Source organism: Trichechus manatus, unplaced genomic scaffold, assembly GCF_000243295.1.
Source record: "Trichechus manatus latirostris isolate Lorelei unplaced genomic scaffold, TriManLat1.0 scaffold00006, whole genome shotgun sequence".
NCBI lineage: Eukaryota > Metazoa > Chordata > Mammalia > Sirenia > Trichechidae > Trichechus > Trichechus manatus.
In genome coordinates this window covers 22,782,741-22,803,620 of record NW_004443942.1, presented here as the reverse complement: position 1 = coordinate 22,803,620, position 20,880 = coordinate 22,782,741, and the positions used below count along the sequence as shown (strand labels likewise).

At 37.1% G+C, this 20,880-nt stretch overlaps 1 protein-coding gene across 2 annotated transcripts in view; it reads left to right on the top strand.

The window, feature by feature from the left end:
* DCDC1 (doublecortin domain containing 1) overlaps nt 1-20,880 on the top strand; it is a 518,812-nt gene that overhangs the window by 29,227 nt on the left and 468,705 nt on the right. For both annotated transcript variants that reach the window (XM_023737954.1, XM_004369746.2), the window contains one exon: nt 10,021-10,190. In XM_023737954.1, the coding sequence (XP_023593722.1) occupies nt 10,021-10,190 (170 nt within the window). The remainder of the gene's footprint in view (nt 1-10,020; nt 10,191-20,880) is intronic.

Here is a 20,880-nt window from a genome sequence, read left to right as displayed (position 1 = left end):
CATAGCAACAATTGTGAGGATGGCGCAGGACTGGGCAGTGTTTCATTCTATTGTACACAGCGTTGCTATGAGTCGGAACTGGCTTGATGGCATGTAACAACATACCCAAAATTAGCAGCAAGTCTAACACTGTACTCTTTGAACTTCATGTCTCCCATTAATTAACTTAGAACCTTAAGAGTTAATGTAGTTCAAAAGGGAGATCCTCTAGATGCCCTCTCCCAAGTGAGGAAGCTCCCTGGTGTCAGTCAGTTGGTCTGCTGGTGTTACTGGTGCTGTTGCTTTCACTGTTGCCATAGCTTCTTGCTGACACACATCACCACTACTAATCCTGTTCCAGCCATCACTAACTCTGCTGTTCCATACTTCAAAAAAGTCTTTCTGTCTCCATTTCCAGCTTAGGCTGAAAGAGGATAACTGGATTCCTGCAGTACTGTGCTCAAATAGAGTGTACTTCACTGGGTTCGCCAGATCCTATCATATAGTGCCTAGACTTTCAAGTAAATTTCTCTCTGTCTCTCTCTCTCTCTCTCACGCACACACACACCACAGCCATTTTCTTCCAAGGTCTCATTTTGCCAGAGTTTTGCTGGAGTGGATTTGTCTATTGCTGAACAAACTCTTGATAATCTTTTTTATATCTTGGGAAATACACAACTAAAGACAATCACTTTACTTTATGATGCCCAAGATACAAAGAGCTCATTTTCTTTCCTTTCTCTAGCAATTTAACTTGAAAGCCTATTAAGTTTAGAATTTGAAAATGCAAAAATACCCATGTATTATCGCTGGGGAATAGAAAACTGGATCTCAGAAATAGGAAGGCCTACTTAACCTTGGGATTGGAGCTAGAGGAGGAAATGCCTTTCATTCTTCCTTGAAGAGTAAAACATCTTTTCATGGAGACAAAAACAAAGACTTTTGGTACCTTCTTTAAAAAAGCAGCAAACAATAAAATTAGTCTTTCATCTCAAATTAGTCGTGGGGTCATACAGATACATATACAATTATAGAGTGGTACCTTCTCATTTAAAAAGGAGCCTTTTTATATGTAGATAGGTAACTATATGTCTTGATTTGCCTGGGACAGACCCAGTTTGAATAATAAATATTTGGCCACCTCAGATAGAGAATTAACATTGAAATTTTGCCTAAAAGTATCTACTTTAGTCCTGTAAGGAATCCTTTCCTCTTTGATTCCAGTATTGTTGAGGTGAATAAATATGTCCTTGGCATCTGAGGCTGTAACTTAAAATGCATTTCCCATATTGATTTATTTAACAAGTATTTATTGCATACCTACTATGTGGCAGGAACTGTATTAAGCACTGTGAATAGAAAGTGAACAGGATGGACTGGTCCCAGCTCTCATAAAATGGTTTTCAAGTATAATATTATTAGAGTGATATTTCATATATCACTAGGATTTATTAGATGAGTCAGGAAATTAACCAATATATATATTTGTTTCCATAGGAAAATTCATTCTTAGTTTCAAACAACTGACACACAAACTTTTGGAAAATGGAAGTAAAAAGTCTATTTCATTATACCACGTTGCCTTCTCATCTTCTAAACCTTTCACACTGTAGGAACAGCATGAGCAAATGTCTGGCAACTGGGAATAAGTAGAGTGTGCAGGATGTTAAGAAAAGCTTACATCGGGGAATAGTAAGAAAAGAGGTTTATTTCTTGTACATATGAATGTCTGGAGGGCTGGTATATTGCTCTAGGGTCCTTCCATCTTGTTGCTCTGCCGTAAGTGGCTTCCAGTTCCAAAGTTAACTCGTGGTCACAGATAGCTGATCTAGCTTTAACCACAATTACATTCCAGTCATCAGGAAGGAAGGAAGGCTGAAAGTCATGCCCCCTGCCCCCTTTCTTTAGTGACACTTACCAGAAGTTACATATACCACTTATGCTTACATTCTACGGTCAGAGATTAGTCATGGGGCCATGTTGCTGTTCCTATCTGCAAAGAGAAATTTAGCTGGACACTCTAGGGCTCTAAAAGAGAACATATGTTAGACGACAACTAGCAGTTTCTTCCACAGTACAATCTTTGAGCCTCCGAAATATCCTTGGTGAAATCTTCTCCCTGTATATAGAACGTAATCACCTACTTTCCAAGTTAGAAAAGCCCCAAATACAATCCCTTCGAATATGGTTCAAAATCCAGGTTGTTTGATGCACACTCTTAAATCCAAGTGACTTAATAACCTATAAACTAAATCGCAATGCATCTGCCCCATCATACCCAATATACAGTGGATGTAAATTTGGAAAGGGAAGAATACAATAAAACAACAATCACTGATCCCTAAACCAGAAAACAAAACCTGTTGTCATCAAGTCAGTTAGACTCATTGCAACCCTATAGGAGAGTGTAGAATTGCCCCATAGGGTTTCCAAAGAGCAGCTGTTGGATTCAAACTGCTGACCTTTTGGTTCGCAGCTGTACTCTTAACCACTGTGTCACCAGGGCTCTTAAAAACCAAACCCGTTGCCATCAAATTGATGCCGACTCACGGTGACCCTATAGGACAGAGTCAAACTGCCCCATAGGATTTCCAAGGACTGGCTGGTGGATTTGAATTGCTGACCTTTTGGTTAATACCCAAGCTTTTAACCACTATGCCACTGGTCCCTAAAAAAAATGAAACCCACTGCTGTCAAGTTGATTCCAACTCATAGCAACCCTAGTGGTTATCAGTCCTGTTAAGTGGGGATTGTAAAGGCTTTCTTCTCTGGCAATGGAGTAAATTCCTTGATTATCCATCTGGCTATCCCTAATTCATATGCTACACTTGTCTGTCAGTTTGTTGTACTGTGGTGGCTTGCGTGTTGCTGTAATTCTGGAAGCTATGCCACTGATATTTCAAATACCAGCAGGGTTATCCATGGTGGATGGGTTTCAGCTGAGTTTCCAGACTAAGACAGATTAGGAAGAAGGACCTGGTGATCTACTTCTAAAAAATTTGGTCAGTGAAAACCTTATGAATAGCAAGGGAACGTTGTCTTAAATAGTGCTGGAAGATGAGCCCCTCAGGTCGGAGGGCACTCAGAATACGACTGGGGAAGAGCCGCTTCCTCAAAGTAGAGTCAACTTAATGATGCAGATAGAGTAATCCTTTCTGGACCTACATTTGCTGATGTGGCATGACTCAAAATGAGAAAAAATAGCTACAAACATCCGTGAATAATTGAAATGTGAAATATGCAAAGTATAAATCTAGAAAAATTGTAAGTTGTCAAAAACAAAACGAAATGCATGAGGATAGATAGCCTAGTCATTAGTGAGCTGAAATGGACTGGCATTGGTCATTTTGAATCGGACAATCATATGGTCTACTATGACAGGAACGACAGATTGAAGAGGAATGGCGTTGCATTCATCGTCAAAAAGAACAATGCTGTCAGTGATAGGATAATACCATACACCTACAAGGAAGACAAGTTAATACAACCATTATTCAAATTTACACACAACCACTAAGGCCAAAGATGAAGAAACTGAAGATTTTTACCAACTTCTGTAGTCTGACATTGATCAAACATGCAGTCAAGATGCATTGATAATTACTAGTGATTGGAATGTGAAAGTTGGAAACAAAGGAGGATCAGTATTTGGAAAATATGGCATTAGTGATAGAAACGACACTGGAGATTGCATAATAGAATTTTGCAAGACCAATGAGCTATTCATTGGAAATACCTTTTTTCAACAACATAAATGGCTACTATACACATGAACCTCGCTAGATGTAATACACAGGAATCAAATTGACTGCATCTGTGGAAAGAGTCGATGGAGAAGCTCAATATCATCAGTCAGAACAAGGCTAGAGACCAACTGTGGAACAGACCATCAATTGCTCATACACAAGTTCAAGGTGAAAGTGAAGAAAATTAAAACAAGTCCAGGAGAGCCAAAGCACGACCTTGAATATATCCCACCTGAATTTAATGACCATCTCAAGAATAGATTTGACATATTGAACACAATGACAGAAGACCAGACGAGTTGTGGGATGACAATAAGGACATCATGCATGAAGAAAACAAAAGGTTATTCAAAAGACAAGAAAGAAAGAAAAGACCAAAATGGATGTCAGAAGAGACCCTGAAATTTGCTCTTGAATGTAAAGTAGCTAAAGTGAATGAACAAATGGTGAAGTAAAAGAGCTGAATAGAAGATTTCAAAGGATGACTCGAGAAGGCCGAGTAAAGTACTATAACAAAATGTGTAAAGACCTAGAGTTAGAAACTCAAAAGGAAAGAACACATTCAGCATTTCTCAAGCTGAAACAACTGAAGAAAAAAATTCAAACCTCGAGTTGCAATATTAAAGGATTTTATGGGCAAAAAAATTGAAAGATACAGGAAGCATCAAAAGAAGATGGAAAGAATACACAGAGTTACTGTACTAAAAAGAACTAGTCTATTTCAGGAGGTAGCTACGATCAAAAAGTGATGGTACTGAAGGAAGAAGTCCAAGCTGCACTGAAGGCACTGGTGAAAAATAAGGCTCCAGGAATTGACAGAACACCAGTTGAGGTGTTTCAACAAATGGATGCATCGCTGGAAGCGCTCACTCATCTCTGCCAAGAAATTTGGAAGACAGCTACCTGGCCAACTGCCTGGAAGAGATCCATATTTTTGCCCATTCCAAAGAAAGGTGATCCAACAGAATGTAGAAATTATCAAACAATATCATTAATATCACATGCAAGTAAAATTTTGCTGAAGATAATTCAAAAGCAATTGCAGCAGTACATACACAGGGAACTGCCAGAAATTCAAGCTGCACTCAGAACAGGACGTGGAACAAGGGATATCATTACTGATGTCAGATGGATCTTGACTGAAAACAGAATACCAGAAAGATGTTAACCTGTTTTTATTAACTATGCAAAGGCATTAGGCTGCGTGGATAATAACAAATTGTGGATAGCATTGCAAAGAATGGGAATTCCAGAGCGCTTAATTGTGTTCATGTGCAACCCATACATAGACCAAGAGGCAGTCGTTAGAGTAGAACAAGGGAATACTAAACCAAACCAAACCTGTTGCCTTCGAGTTGATTCCGACTCATAGCGACCCTATAGGACAGAGTGGAGCTGCCCCAAGGGTTTCTGAGGAGCAGCTAATGGATTCGAACTGCCGACCATTTGGTTAGTAGCTGAGCTCTTAACCACTGCACTAGCAGTGCTCCAAGGGGGATACTGTGTCGTTTAAAATCAGGAAAGGTGTGCGTCAGGGTTGTATCCTTTCACCATACTTACTCAATCTGTATGCTGAGCAAATAATCCAAGAAGCTGGACTGTATGTAGAAGAACAGGGCATCGGGATTGAAGGAAGACTCAGTAACAACGTGTGATATGCAGATGACACGACCTTGCTTGCTGAAAGTGAAGAGGACTTGAAGCACTTACTGATGAAGATCAAAGACTGTAGCCCTCAGTATGGATTACACCTCAATATGAGGAAAACAGAAATCCTCATAACTGGATCAGTTAGCAACATCATGATAAATGGAGGAAATATTGAAGTTGTAAAGGATTTCATTTTACATGGATCCACAATCACTACCCATGGAAGTAGCAGTCAGAAAATCAAATGACTCTTTGCATTGGGCAGAGCTGCTGCAGAAGACCTCTTTAAAGTGTTAAAAAGCAAAGATGTCACTTTGAGGACTAAGGTGCGCCTGACCCAAGCTATTGTATTTTCAGTCATCTCATATGAATGCGAAAGCTGGACAGTGAATAAGCAAGACCGAAGAATTGGTGCATTTGAATTATGATGTCGTGAAGAATACTGAATATACCATGGACTTCCAGGAGAATGAACAAATCTATCTTGAAGAAATATAACCAGAATGCTCCTTAGAAGTGAGGATGGCAAGACTTGGTCTCATGTACCTTGGACATGTTATGAGGAGGGACCAGTCCGTGGAGAAGGATATCATGCTTGGTAAAGTAGAGGGTCTGCAAAAAAAAGGAAGATCCTCAACGAGATGGATTGACACAATGACTGCAACAATCAACTCAAACATAGCAATGATTGAGAGGATGGTGCATGACCCGGCAGTGTTTCATTCTATTGTACGTAGGGTCGCTATGAGTCGGAACCAACTCGACTGCACCTAACAACAACAACATCCCTAATTCTTCCCTCTGGCAGGATCTTCCTTGTATGTTATACTCCATGCCCATACCTGAGGTGGGCAATGGAGAATTTTCTCGTGGGCTGCACAGTTTTGTAGGCTTCTTCCTGCTAATACAAATTTGTGGGCCTGAGATTGGATTCAGGAGTCAGTCATAAATTTGTAAGCCAGTTTTGTGATTTTTATATCAATTTAACACCCCCTCTCAAATTAGTAGACTTCCAGTCTATAAGTGTGTCCATGTTCACATCCAAGAATTACGTCTAAATACTGTTTTGTAGCCTGGCACTGCTCTCTTACTTCCGTGTCTCTCTGCTTTGCTCATGTTTCTTTTCTTCAATATACGGGTGACTCTCTTGAGATCTTCTAAAACAATAAGCTTAAGTGGGAAGGCAGCGACCTTAATCTGATCTTTGATAACTGGACTGGTTTTATTGTGTGGCCTAGAATTCTTAAAGGAAAGTGGTTAAAAATGGCTTGAGCCACAGTCTTTTCTCCTCCAAAGGCTATCACTTTGGAGCAGTACTTTTAACTATTTTATTTTGGGATTCAGAAACAGATTTTTCAACCCTGCCAGGCTCAAACCTCCAAATTACTGGATTCTCAGTTAACTTAGATTGAAAGACATCAGAGTAGTGCCTTCTGCATTTACCTGCTCTAAGCCAACACCACATATTTTAGGTTCTTGGAGCAACTTAGTTCAAGAGAGTATCAGGTCATCCATGAGTAGTGTGCTCCTTTACAACATCATCTATATGAGACCAAAAGGTCAACGTTTACTCAAAAGCAAAGATGAGAAAGCAAGGGGGCCGGGAAACTAGATTACTGGAAACATAACGACCAGAACAGAAATAATGAGAAAGGTGACACATTGTGAAAAATGTAACTAACGTCACTGAATAAATTGTGGAGAAATTGTTAAATGGGAACCTAATTAGCTGTGTACGCTTTCACCGAAAACACAATAAAATATTTTAATTTAAAAGAGCATAAGGGAATATCACAGGCTTCAGGATTAGGTTCAGGTGCAAGTACAGAGACCCAAATTAACACTGTATTGAACAAACAAGAGGTTTATTTCTTAAGTAAAAGTCTGGAGGTAGGTAGTCCAGGGTTGGTATGGTGCTCCATGTTGCCAGGAGGAAAAAGAAAGACAAACTCACTTGCAATAGATCACTTCCAGTACTACACCATTGGCCAGAACTATTCATATGCCTCCACCCAGGAAGACTAGAAAAATAGTCTTTATTTTGGGCAGTCATATGCCCCAGTTAAATATCAGGTATTCCAGTATTGTAGAGGAACAAAGGAATGGATTTGGAAGACAGCTGACAGTCTCTGCCACAGAGAGTTTATACAAATATTAAAAGATATTAATATATGGACAAATCAGGACATTGCAATGCAGTTTTTTGATGCATTTGATGCATTCTTAACAAAGCAGCCAAAATGATATTTAAAAAAAAAAAAAATCGCTCCCTTGCTCCTAACATTTCATAGGCTGTCTAATTCACTCAAAAGTCCTAACAATATTCTACAAGGCCCTATTTCTCCATCTCCTCCATTGCCTCTCTAACCTCTTTCTAATACTGTCCTGCTTGTTCGTCTACTCATAGACTCTTGCTCTTCCTCACACTTACTAGAAATACCCTAATTTAGGACCTTCTCACTCTTCACTAGATATCTGCATGGCTAACTCCCTTGCCTCCGTCAAGACTTTGCCCAGATGTTACCACTTCAATGAGAACTATGCTGACCACTAACCACCCTGTTTAAAATGATGATTCCCTCTACCCCCGTACACCCAATCTGGCTTTCCCTGATTAATTTTTTCCAGAGTACTTATCACCCTCCATCGTCTATACAGTTTAATTATTTATTATGTTTATTGTCTATTATCTGTTCCCACTAGAATGTAAGCTCCCCAAGGGCAGAGGTTTTTCCTCCTTTTTTCACTGAGGAATTCTGTGTGCCTAGAACAATGCCGGGTTAATGTAGGTTCTCAGTAAATAACTTGTGAATGAATGAATGATTTTATTTCCGAACAGCAGTAAAAATGTAAGAGTAATTTTTTTTATTTCCTTACAAGTAATATCGTTCCTTTTAGTTTTGGTATATCATGTTACCTTGGGACTCCTCCTTACTGTCTTAGTGAGGTACATCAGAAAAGAGACTGTATAGCTATTTTTTTATATAAATTTTTTTTATTGTACTTTAGGTGAAGGTTTACAGAACAAATATTTACTCATTAAAGTCAGTACACATATTGTTTTGTAACATTGGTTAACAGCCCCACAACATGTCAACATGCTCCGTTCTCGGACTTGGAGGGCCTTTTTTTTTTTCTTTTGTTGAAAATATACATAGCCAAAGATACACCATTTCAAAAATTTCTACATGTACAATTCAGTGATGTCTATCACGTTCTTCCAGTTGTGCTGCTATTCTCACTTTAGATGAAGGTTTACAGAACAAAATAGTATCTCATTAAACAGTTAGTGTACATATTGTCCTAAGACAATGGTTAAGAACCCCACTACATGTCAACACTGTCCTTACTCAACCTTGGGTTCCCTATCACCAGCTTTCCTGTCCCCTCCTGCCTTCTAGTCCTTGTCCCTGGACTGCTGTGCCTCATTAGTCCTGTTTTGTTTTATGGGGCTGTCCACTCCCCGGCTGAACAGTGAACCTCGGAAGTGACTTCACCACTGAGCTAAAAGGGTGTCCAGGGGCCATACTCTCGGGGTTTCTCCAGTCTCCTTTAGGCCAGTAAATCTGGTCTTTTTTTTTGTGTTAGAATTTTGTTCTACGTCCTTCTCCAGCTCTGTCCAGAACCCTCTGTTGTGATCCTGGTCAGCGCATTCAGTGGTGGTAACCGGGCACCATCTAGCTGTACTGGACTCAGTCTGGTGGTCAGCACTGGAGTCAGTCTGGTAGAGCCCTTGGTATTTTTAGTCAGCATTGCTTAAGTAAAGGCATGCTAACATCTTAGAAAGGACCCAAAAACTTCTTTAGAATTATTGTTTTGTTGTTAAGAAATTTTTGGTTGCCTGTGTGTATTACTCAGGATTTCTTTGTTGCAAGTAAGAGAATCTCAACTCAAACTAGCTTAAGGAAAAAAAAAATCTGTTGACTCATACCTAGGAAACTCAAGAGATGTGATTGTTTTTTAATAGCTGGTTTCAGAGATTCAAATGTTGTCATCTGAAATATACTTTACTTTCTCTCTCTCTCCATCTCTCACTTTTGCTTTCAAATGTTTTGGCTTCATTCTCAACGATGGAGATTTGCATTCTTCTTAATGGTAGCAATTCCAGAGAATAGATCGTTACTTATTCTTCCTTGCCAGGACTCTAATTTGCCAGTCACTGAGTCTGGGGAATGAGGCACTTTGATTGGCTAGCCTTGGACACACTCACTTCTCTGCCTAGAAGGCAAGGCCACATAATTGACTCCCATCAGAATCGGAGGAAGGTAGGTTCCAAAAGGAAGGAATGAGAGCAGACAAAAAAGAAAAAGCACTGTGCTGTGCCTTTTCAGCAACATATTCCTCATGTAGGTTTGCTTATATATGTGGGTTTCTATCAAGCAGCAAAAATTAAAATATTTTGCAACAGGTTAGCATTTTTTTTTCTTAAGTACGATTGTGCCAATTATAGGCTTAGATTCATAATTTTGTCTTCCGTTAGGCTTTCATCTCTAATGGAGTTAATGTCTAATGGAATTTCATATTTAGTAATTACTGCCCAGCCTAGAACATTATAAGGAAATCGTTGTGATTAATGACCAGCCTCATTTTATTACCCAGGAGGATTTTACATTTTAAATTAAATAACATTCTTCATCACTCTTAGCTGAAAATGGCAAAAAGAGAAGCAGAAGATCACAGTGCAGCACTTTCTCAGTCTTCTTTATCATCCTTGACTAAAGCAACAAAAGTATCACAGCAAGGTAACCCTGAAGGCGCCTTGGATGGGAATACTGTGGACCCAATTCACACATATATTTCAAATGATTTACCAAGGTAAGAATATTATCTGAGCAGCTTAAACTTAATTCTGAAGGGGAGAAAAGTACTTACAGAAAGTTCTCTATGTAAATATTCAGGATTTGGTGGAGGTGATGCAAATAATAATTTGGAGATGTGATGGGCTACAAAGGTTGTTGTCTGGGTTAGAGCCTTTGAATTTTTTCCACTTTGTGAGAAGAAAATGATAATTGGTGCAATAAATATGAACTATCCCTGGAGGCTGACTTGAACAGGTTGCATAATGATAATAACAATAATGGCAGGTAATATTTGCTATGAGCCAGTTACCATCCTAAGCGCTTAACCTGCATCATGTCAACTGAGTTCTCACAACAGCTCTGGGAGGTATATAATAAGGCACATATTATTCTAAACATCTCCATTTTACAAATGAGGAAAAAAAGACTTAGAGAAGTTAATTAACTTGACCAAGATCTGATAGCCAGTAAGTAGAGAAGACACAGTTTGAACCCAACTGATCTAATGCCACAGCAAGATCTCTTAACCATTATATTCCACAGTGCCTCTCAGGGGTATAAAGCAGAGGAGACAGGAGTATTTTTTCTGGGTTTTTTTTTTTTTTGCTGTATTAGAAAGTAAAAGAACTAAAAAGCATCTGTCAGATGTTGATAAACTCTTGGCTGGCTAAATGTGATGCCATAGTCTGTGTTAAATAGAAAATTGAGAATATAAAAGCATCAAAAGAAAATATTCATAAACTGGAGATTACGTTAATCTCTTTATAGAAGTGCTAGGTTATATTTCTGTTTTAGAACAGTTTGATTGTTTGGTTATTTTTTTATACCTCCTCGCCTCTTTTTTTAGTGTCTCTAAGTGAAACCTGGAGCCGTGGTGGCACAGTGGTTAAGAGCTCGGCTGCTAACCAAAAGATCAGCAGTTCAAATCCACCAGCCGCTCCTTGGAAACCCTATGGGGCAGTTCTACTCCGTTCTATAGGGTTGCTATGAGTTGGAATCGACTCAAAGGCAATGGGTTTGGGTGTTTTTTTGTTTTAAGTGAAACCTAGACGTTCAGCTAATCTTTTTCTCTTCTCACGTTATTCTTCTGAGCTGTAAGTGCATATTAGCGGCATATGAGATTCTTTACACAGTGCAATGACTAGATATTATTTTTAGTGAACACCCTGTAGTTAAATAGTAGGGATGTAAGTCCTCGGGACAGTATTCTTTCCAATAAGATGATGGAAAAATTGTCTAAATAGAATTTTCAAATATTCCTTTATAGAAAAGTCAATTCTAATATGTTTATTTACATGCATTTTTATTTCCTTTAGAGTTTATTTTTACAAATTTTCCATTTCAAAAAGATGTTCTATTCAGTTTTTATTCCAACTATTTTTTCTACTTAAGTAACATTTTTAGCTGCTTAATTTTTGTTGTTAGAGATAAATGTACTTATTCAGTTTCTTCCTTCCTTTTTCTTGATTATTTTCTTTCTTTGATTCTGAGTCTCTTTAACTCTGGCTGTATTTGTCCTTTTTATTATATGTCAGTCTTTCTTTTCATGTGACACTTTCCTACTGCCTGTTTTTTTTTTTTTTTAGTTTTTGTTTCAGTGTGCGTCTTCTGTTTCTTTGTCTGAATCCTAACTTCTGTCACGACTGCCTGTTACCATCAACTTTGATTGTGATAAGTGTAGAAAATTAAGTAACTCTCTTCTTGGTAATTGAATGGAAAGTCAAAAGACAAGGTCCAGAGGTCTTTTACCTTTTTAAAAAACAAAATAATGAGTTTCAATCTGAAAGGGATCAAGTTCATAAAGGCTAATGGTAATCTGAGATTTGATAGTATTAATATGATTATCAGAGAGAGGCAATTTTCTCCAGGTGTAAAGGCATTTTCTCCTTGATTGAGGTTAAAATTTCTCTTGTCTCATTCTTGTTTTCTTTGCCACCTTTCTTCCACTAACTTTATGGTATTTTTTATGAGAAATAATTATTAAAATATAGTTGATTTGTTTTTCTTTTACTTATATCATAGAGGTTGTGCTTATCTTCACTAATTAGCACTTTGTACTTTTTTTTACAAAATACATCAACATATATTAAACGCATTCATTGCAACCATACAGTGACCAGTAACTTTATTCTCATGCTGTTATCTGATTCTGTTAATGTACTCTTTATTATATTTGCATCATCCACTCTTCTTTCTTCTTTTCCTTGTGTTCTGTCAATGTTGGTTTTTTTTTTCTTTTCTGCTGTCACTCTCTTCTGCATTTGCTTGTAACAGAGTGAAACCTGCTGTACCAGGATCCTTCCCCCCAACAAAAAAACTAATCACAGTGTGAGATGAGTTCAGTTTATTGTGCCAAAGAAGTTCCAACCCTTACATTTTATAACTCACCACTTGGGGGTCAGTTGACTGGAAAAGTCTAGCCTCATTCCTGTGGCTGCCTTCCTGAAAGCAGCACGGTAGGAACCTTCTCCTACCCAGCTGCTGTCTGATGTATTCCCAGGTGACCTGAAATGGAGTCAGCCTTTGAGACATGGATGGCAAAATCAGTTATTTATTAGTAAGACTGGTATACAGGAGCAGACCCGCCATATTCATAGAAGGTACCTCCAAATGCTCAAGTGGAAGATTTCCAAATTATAGTTGCATTAAAAAATTAAGAGAATATTATAAACAACCATTATCTCTTTCTGTCTCACATATAAAATACTTTGTTTTAATGACTTTCGACTGGTGATCAACTAAGGAATGTAATTTCATTATTTTTATAATAGAAAATTGCAGTATTTTTTGTCTTGCTGGCAATTGAATGTATTATCAATTCTTTTAGGTGCCTGAGAAAGCAAATTACTTTTAGTAAAGCATTAAATGAGAATGTAAAGTGAGTTTTTAAAAAGTGAATGCCAACAATTTTTAATTATAGATGGATTGTCTGCATTGTTTTTTCACAGGCCAATCTTGATTTTTAACAGCACCTAATCTATTTACAGAAGAGCCCTGGTCACACAGTGGTTAGGCACTCAGCTGTTAACCAAAAAGTCAGCGGTTTGAACCCACTAGCTGCTCTTTGGGAGAAAGATGTGGCAGTCTGCTTCTGTAAAGATTTACATCCTTGGAAACTCTATGGGGCAGTTCTTCTCTGTTTATAGAGTAGCTATGAGTTAAAATTGACTTGATGACAACAAGTTTAATCTATTTACTCACTTCTTAATGTCATTTTACTTGTCTTGGGTGTTTTTAATTGGAATGATTCTTGGACCCTTTTTGAAATATAAACATTTGATTATCTAGCCTTTTCTAGGGTTTAAATTTGGTAATGTCATCATTCCAAAAATAAACTGTCAATTCCCAACATGGAGTGGGGGGCAGAAGGGAGTGACAGATAGGTAGCAATAGTGAAGCAAAGCCACTCATTCATTATTTTAGACCTCTATTGCCCAACAAATTACACTTTCCCTAGTTTATAAATTTTTTCCTTTAAGTCTTTTTCGTATCTGTACAAATCTAAGCGTTAATATATTATTTCTTTTTTAAAATGTTAAAAGATTAGTTCACTGTTTTTGAAAATTTAAATTTCCTCTTGAAAAAATTTTAATTATATGTATATATAACTTCCCCCAATTTTAGATTTAATATGTGCCTTATTTTTATTATTTGTACTTTTTCACAGCAGAAGTTTTTTTTTTTTTTTTTTTTCCTTTTGGGTGGAATAATTTAGGCTCCCAATCCTATACTCAGGATCCTTTATGTAGCTTAGAAACTTCTCTTTTTTATAATTCCTTCTTCTACAAAAGCAAACTGATTGAATTTAACAAACATTTATTGAATATCTCCTAAGTAGTATACATGTGGTTTGAATATAACGCATGGTTATTGTTCAATCATTGAGTTTCAAGTAAAATTGGACAGATTATGTGTTATAAAATAACCTAAAATTGCTCTGCAACTGGGATGCAACATCTAGACTAAATTAAACTATATTTCCTCTGGAGTTGGAAATAAAATTTGTGGGGAATTTTTTACTTTTATTATATTTCTTTTTCTTTTCTATGATGTTTAAATTACATTTTATCCAAGAATAACCTCTTTGGATGTTATTCATTACAGCAAGATGGGAAAAGGGCAGGATGAAGTTTAATGAAATTTTTGTGATTTGTATACTCCAGAGATTTCAAAAAAGTTCACATTCACCAAACATATGTGGGGTTGTGTATTTTATCAGTCTCATTCTAGTATTTTAAACTGTTGATGATTTATTATTGAACATACAGTCATTTTCCTTTGGGATTATATTTTCTTATTTGTATATATTCCAATTAGAGAGTTTAATTACCATTAAAATGTTAATAGGATAAAGATAAGTTTTACAAATGACAATATTAAAAAAAAAAATCCCTATAACTCTTCAGGAAGGTTTAAATGCCATAAGAATATAAAGCAAGAAATACATGCTTGTCAAATATACAGTATAAATAAATAATTTAGATGAAAATGGGTGACTACATTTAACAAAGAGACTACCAAATAATGAAGGGCTAAAGAGTGGTTGTTAGATTTGATGTACTTCATTGTATATTGTAAGTAATTGCTATCCATAGAAATTCTATGGCTTCTGTATAAGAAAAAGAGACATTTTGACAGGCAACACTGGTATGAAGCGACAGCAAGTACAAATCCTTGGCAACTGTCATTATCCTGCTGTTGAATTCGTATCCAAACTGTAATAACTTAGACCTGCATGTTTGTTACTGAGCAATGGTCTTTCAAAGTAGCCATACTGCCTACTTATGAATAGAATTATTTGCCTCATGAGGTTTTATGTCATAGAATCTAAACTTGCTTAGGATGCTTTGTGTTTCAAAAAGGGTGGAAATAAAAACCCTATGTCATTTTATGCTTATGCTGACATTTCTGATTAAACTTTCCTGATTAATTACAAGTAGACTTTTTAGAAAATACCATATTAGTTTACATATTAGCCCATTATGTAATTAACTCAACATTAGGAAAATTTTTAATAAAATTAAAAATAAAGGAAACATAATTTATATTACTAATGTCCATTAAATTTAGTCAGTTTTCTCTATGCAGTGAATGTGGAAAGCTGATTGAATAAGTCAGGCTACTTAGGCTACTTTCAGTGGAAAGTAGTAGAAAACTTAACCAAAAATGACTTCAACAATGAGGAATATTCATGATCTCACATAACTAGTATGCCAGAGGTAGGGCAATTCTAGGGTTAAATTCAGTGGTTCAGCAGTGTTACCAAAGAGCCTGCTTCTTTGTATCTTTCCCTCTGCCATTCTCAGAATATTGGCTAAATCTTTGGATTTTCCCTTTATGCTTGCAAGATGACTCCCATGATTCCAGACATCACATGTTCACTCGACAGTGTCCATCTGAAGAAGAGTGTTTCTTCACTTATCTCTTTTTATTAGGGAAAAAAACCTTTCCCCAGAAGACTTCTCCTCAAGTCTTACTGGCCAAAACTGGATCACAAGATAATTACTAAACCTATCAGGGACAAAAGAAATAGAATTATCATGATCGGCTTTAACCCCCTGAGGATTCACCCACTGGGATGCCTTCCATAGTCATATATGGAGGATGAATCCCCAGACATAACTGAGGCTTTTTATCTATGGGAAAATGGGAAGAATGACTGTTGGGGAGGAATAATCAACATTGCCTTACATAACATTTGGCTTTAAACCAAAAACCAAACTTGTTGCGATTGAATTGATTCCGATTCATAGTGATACTATAGGACAGAGTAGAACTGCCCTATAGGATTTCCAAGGTGGGGTCGAGCTACCTACCGACCTTTGGGTTAGCAGCTGAGTTCTTAACCACTGTGCAACTGTGCTTTAGCTTTATTATATTTTATTTCTTTAATTCTGTTCATTTTCTTGTTTGTGACACTTTTATAAATGACACATTTTTGTACCTTGTCATAATTATCAAGGAATAATTACTGCATGTCAATCACTGCTTGAGTTCCTGTGGAAGTGTAGAAGATGTCAGATAAGGACCTTACCCTTGAAAGTGGGATATGACATCATTTGAAATCACATAACAAATTAAAAGCAAACATATTGATATGGAAAACAGTATATCAATTCGTATGCAGGACCTGGAGGAATGATTTGGAATAAAGAAATGATTAGGATCTGGTGAAGGCAACACTCATCTGTTGGTCAGCTTGAATATCTTTAGGAAGGCCTTTTCTGTGCCCTAATCCCTGAATTTCTCCCTCATAGTAACCAGAATTTTTTCTTCATAGTCCTAATCCCACTCAGTAATTGTAAATTTATATGTATGACTATTTGTTTAACATTTCTGTCTTCTACTAGACATCTATTGTCATTATGAAAGAAAAAAAATCCATTGCCGTCGAGTCAATTCCAACTCATAGTGACCCTATAGGACAGAGTAGAACTGCTCCATAGGGTTTCCAAGGAACAGCTGGTGGATTCAAACTGCTGACCTTTTGGTTAACAGTCAAGCTCTTAACCACTGTGCCACCAGGGCTCCAATGTCTAGAAAATGTAATCTTTGAGTTAGCTTAACATTTATTAAACAAGTAAAAGATGTACACTAATGGGTATGGATAAGGTATAAGTAATGGGTATGAACACCACTGGCAAAAAGGCATGCAAGCAAGAAAACTATGGAAGGCAATGGGGTGCAGTTATAGCTGAGAGATATTACAGGGGGCAGTAAGTAGCATAATAAGTAGAAGTGTAAGGCAAAAAGTCCTTGGTTGAGAAGTATGACTTTGATTAGAATTTTTCCTCAAATGGCTATAAAAAGTCACTAAGGTTCACCAATGCTATTAAAGCAGAGGAAATGAGAGGAAAAATTGCACTTGTCAAAACTAGAGTCATATCCTTAAATCTTACCATGGTCTATTTTTCTGCCTTTTCTGTCCTTCTCCCTGAGCATATTGCTTTATACTTTTAGGCCTCAAATCTTTGCTTAGTTGTTGCTTTGTAAAGCAAAAATTATAAATTAGATTTAATGAGCATCTCAGAGAGTAAGCATAATTAAATACTAGTCTGGGATATCAAGTGGGACTGTAAATGCCACCATGTATAAGGTGAATTCCTGATGATCTTACTAAATATACTAGAAAGCCAGATGTAGATGAAGTATATTACTGTTTGAGAAAAGGAAAAAAAAATTAGATAATCTCTTAATGTGCCTTCCATCTTCTAGCTTTATAATTCTGTGATTTATCATATCCAGTGTATCATATGTAAAAATTATTGTTTAAAAAATCATTTACATATGGTTTTATAGTTTTAAATTAACTGATAGTTTTTATCCCTTTAAGATTAAATTTTGACATATTTTACTTCATCCTCTTTTAAGAACACATAAAATTCTTAAATATTTACATATTTTATATACATATAAGGAGCCCTGGTGGAGCAATGGTTAAGCACTTGGCTGCTAATCAAAAGATTGCCAGTTTGAACCCACCCAGTGTCTCTGCAGGAGAAAAGATTTGGCAGTCTGCTCCCATGAAGATCACAGCCTAGAAAACCCTATGCGGCAGTTCTACTCTGTCACACTGGGTTGCTATGAGTCAGAATCAACTCAATGTACCTAACAACAACAGCATATATATATAACCATATAGACACATGCAACCGTATTTGTTCATTTTACAGACCCAATTCCTAAAGAATGGTTAAAATTACTAATAACTGATAGTAAAGTGTAACTCAGAAGTAATGTAGCTGACATTTTTAAAAGAAACATACCAGAACATTTGCATCCAAGTGAATGTAAATGAATGTGCCCCCTGCTCCTGAAATATCCACTTTAGGAAGTAGTTTATTCTAATAATAATGCTACTTCTCAAAACATTTTTTGAGTTCCTCTTTGGATTTGCCATTAGAAACTGGCACTTTCTTCTTAATATCCTCAGTATTAAATGATGAGAAAATTTAATGTTATGTAGTCACATTTGTATTTTTATTATTATTATTATCAATATGGAGGATACTATATATCATTAGGAGCCCTGGTGGTACAGTGGTTAAGAGCTTGGCTGCTAACCAAAAGGTCGGCGGTTTAAATCCTCCAGTCGTTCCTTGGAAACCCTATGGGGCAGTTCTACTCGCTATGAGTTGTAATTGACTCGATGGCAACAAGTTTTATATATCATTTATTCCTTTTTTGTCCTGTGGACTTGGTAAGAGTTCCTATAATTGGGCAGGAAAAGCCCAAAAGCTGATGGAACTGTTCAAGGAAATCTCCTTGGGACTCTTCCTACATCCTGAGCTGCTTCAGGGTCCAGGAGATTTAGTATAGGATAGGGAGGAGAGGTAGGTACCTCTTCTCCCCACTGCTGTGCTGAAATGTTCTGGCATCTCAAGCACTAGAATTTTTGGGAACATTTCAAGGCAGCACCTTGGCATAAACTTCATTGTTCTGTGATGCACAGGGCCAGCAAGGAGGCAGTGAGGGGAGGAAGAGAGTTGGTGATTCTCAGCAACAGATTTTTATAGGGACTTAGGAGGCACTTTTAGGAATTTACTAAAGTTCCTAAAAGGGAACTCTTTTGGGGATACTCATAAATAAAGGGGAGAACTTTGAGAGGGGAATACACTCTTGCATTATGATGATGGAGTATTCATGCTGGCAGTCATTTAGGTTAAATTCCTTACCCTTAAGTTTGGCATCAAGGAGGACAATCATGTTTTGCAACCTACAACCCTTTCGGTCAACATTTCCAACAAACTATTGGGCCAGATGTTCCAGAAACTGGGCCTACAATGGTAGTACTATATTCTTACGTTCCTCTGTGATTAGAAATGAAAGATTAATATTAAAATAACCAGGAAAATCAAAGCAGCATTTTGATAGTTGTTAGATTGAAACATTTCTGATATTGATTTAGTTTGTGTAATGTATTTTAGTGAGTACTTATTCAAACAATCAATATAGAGTATTTCTTCTTATCTCAGTATATCAGATAGGCCATACAAGTCCCCTGCCGGTTATGTTTCTTCTTTTGTGAGGCATCTGAGAGCCCATCTTACCCTACCTTCACTGAACCTTGTTTTTCTGCTATCTTATTAATAGTTGGTTGGGCCACTGATAGGTACCTTCCCATCCACAGGCTTGCCAGTGGCTTATAAGGTTTCCTAGCTGGAGACTTCTAACCAACAGTGGTCCTATATTGAGTAGTGATGAAATTAAACTCTGGGGAATTTGGATGTGAGTCATACAGACAGAGTTTGCAGAAAGTAGTGTGGCATAGAAGTAGGGAGATACATCGAAAAAGTTAGCAGAAGCCATGAGGGAGTGAGGAGGAAGACAGAGGGAAGTTAGGCAATAATGATGTAGGAAAAGAAAGCACATAGACACAGAAGGAGGGATGGGGTTGCTGAGTCAAAAAACATGGTTGACTATTAGAGGTATTGTTGAGTCACTATTGTATCCTGGACAGAAATGAATGACGTTCCAATTCTCTCTGTGGCCTGGTAGAATGGTTTTATTTCCTTTTTTAACTTTCTATATAACCTGGTAATAACTTCTGTCATCTGAAACACAAATGCCTCTCTGTTCCTTGCAAGCTGAAAAATCCTAACACCCTCAGTTTAAGCATCAGTTATTTAATAAACCAAGTATGTGGATTTAATTCTCATGTGGAATAAGTTGGCTTCCATGTTCTGTGGTCATCCTCTCAAATACCCAACGACTAGGAAACACACATTGTTATTAGAAAGAAGAGTTTGAGAATGTGTAAGAACTAATGCAAACCTGTTATCACCATTAATAAAACAAATTAAAGCTGAAGACTACAAATGGTGGACCAATAGTGACTTTTTAACGTGAAGAACTACCCCTTTCCTTTCTTTATAGTATTAATTAAGTAAATAAAAGCAGGTAAAAAATATATAGTAGCATCATCTACTTTAATTCTTGTTACCATTTACTAGATAAATCTCTTATAATTTACACCCTAACCATATCAGAATTATATGGAGTGAAGAGGGGGAAGGGATGGAGACTTTCCCAAAACATGAGAGTGCTATTACCAGAAGACAGGGAGAGGAGATGCGAGGCGGACAAAATTAATAGATAGCCCTTACAATGACTAGAGGAAGGCAAAATATAGTTGATAGAAGATTACATTTCAGTAAAATATATAATGACCATATAACAACATGGAAAAAGTTATAAAACAGTGTTAAGTAAAAAAGACAAAGTATATAATTGAAGCAATAATAGTAAGTTTGAAACATTGGAATATGGAAAAGTAAAAACCTTTTGCTTTGTGAAGGTAAGATAATGAATTATTACATTAAAAATCATTAATACTGGAGAAGCCAGCACAACTTGTACAAGGCAAGGTCATGGAAGCTCCATAGACACATCCAAACTCCCTGAGGGACTGAATTGCTGGGCTAACGGCTGTGGGGACCGTGGTCTCAAGGAACATCTAGCTCAATTGGCATAACATAGTTTATAAAGAAACTGTTCTACATTCGACCTTGGTAAGTAGCGTCTGGGATCTTAAAAGCCTGTGAGCAGCCATCTAAGATACTGCACTGGTCTCACCTCTTCAGGAGCAAGGGAGTAGGGAGAAAACTAAAGACACAAGGGAAAGATTATTCCAAAGGACTAATGAACCACAACTACCATGGTCTCCACCAGATTGAATCCAGTACAACTAGATGGTACCCGGCTAC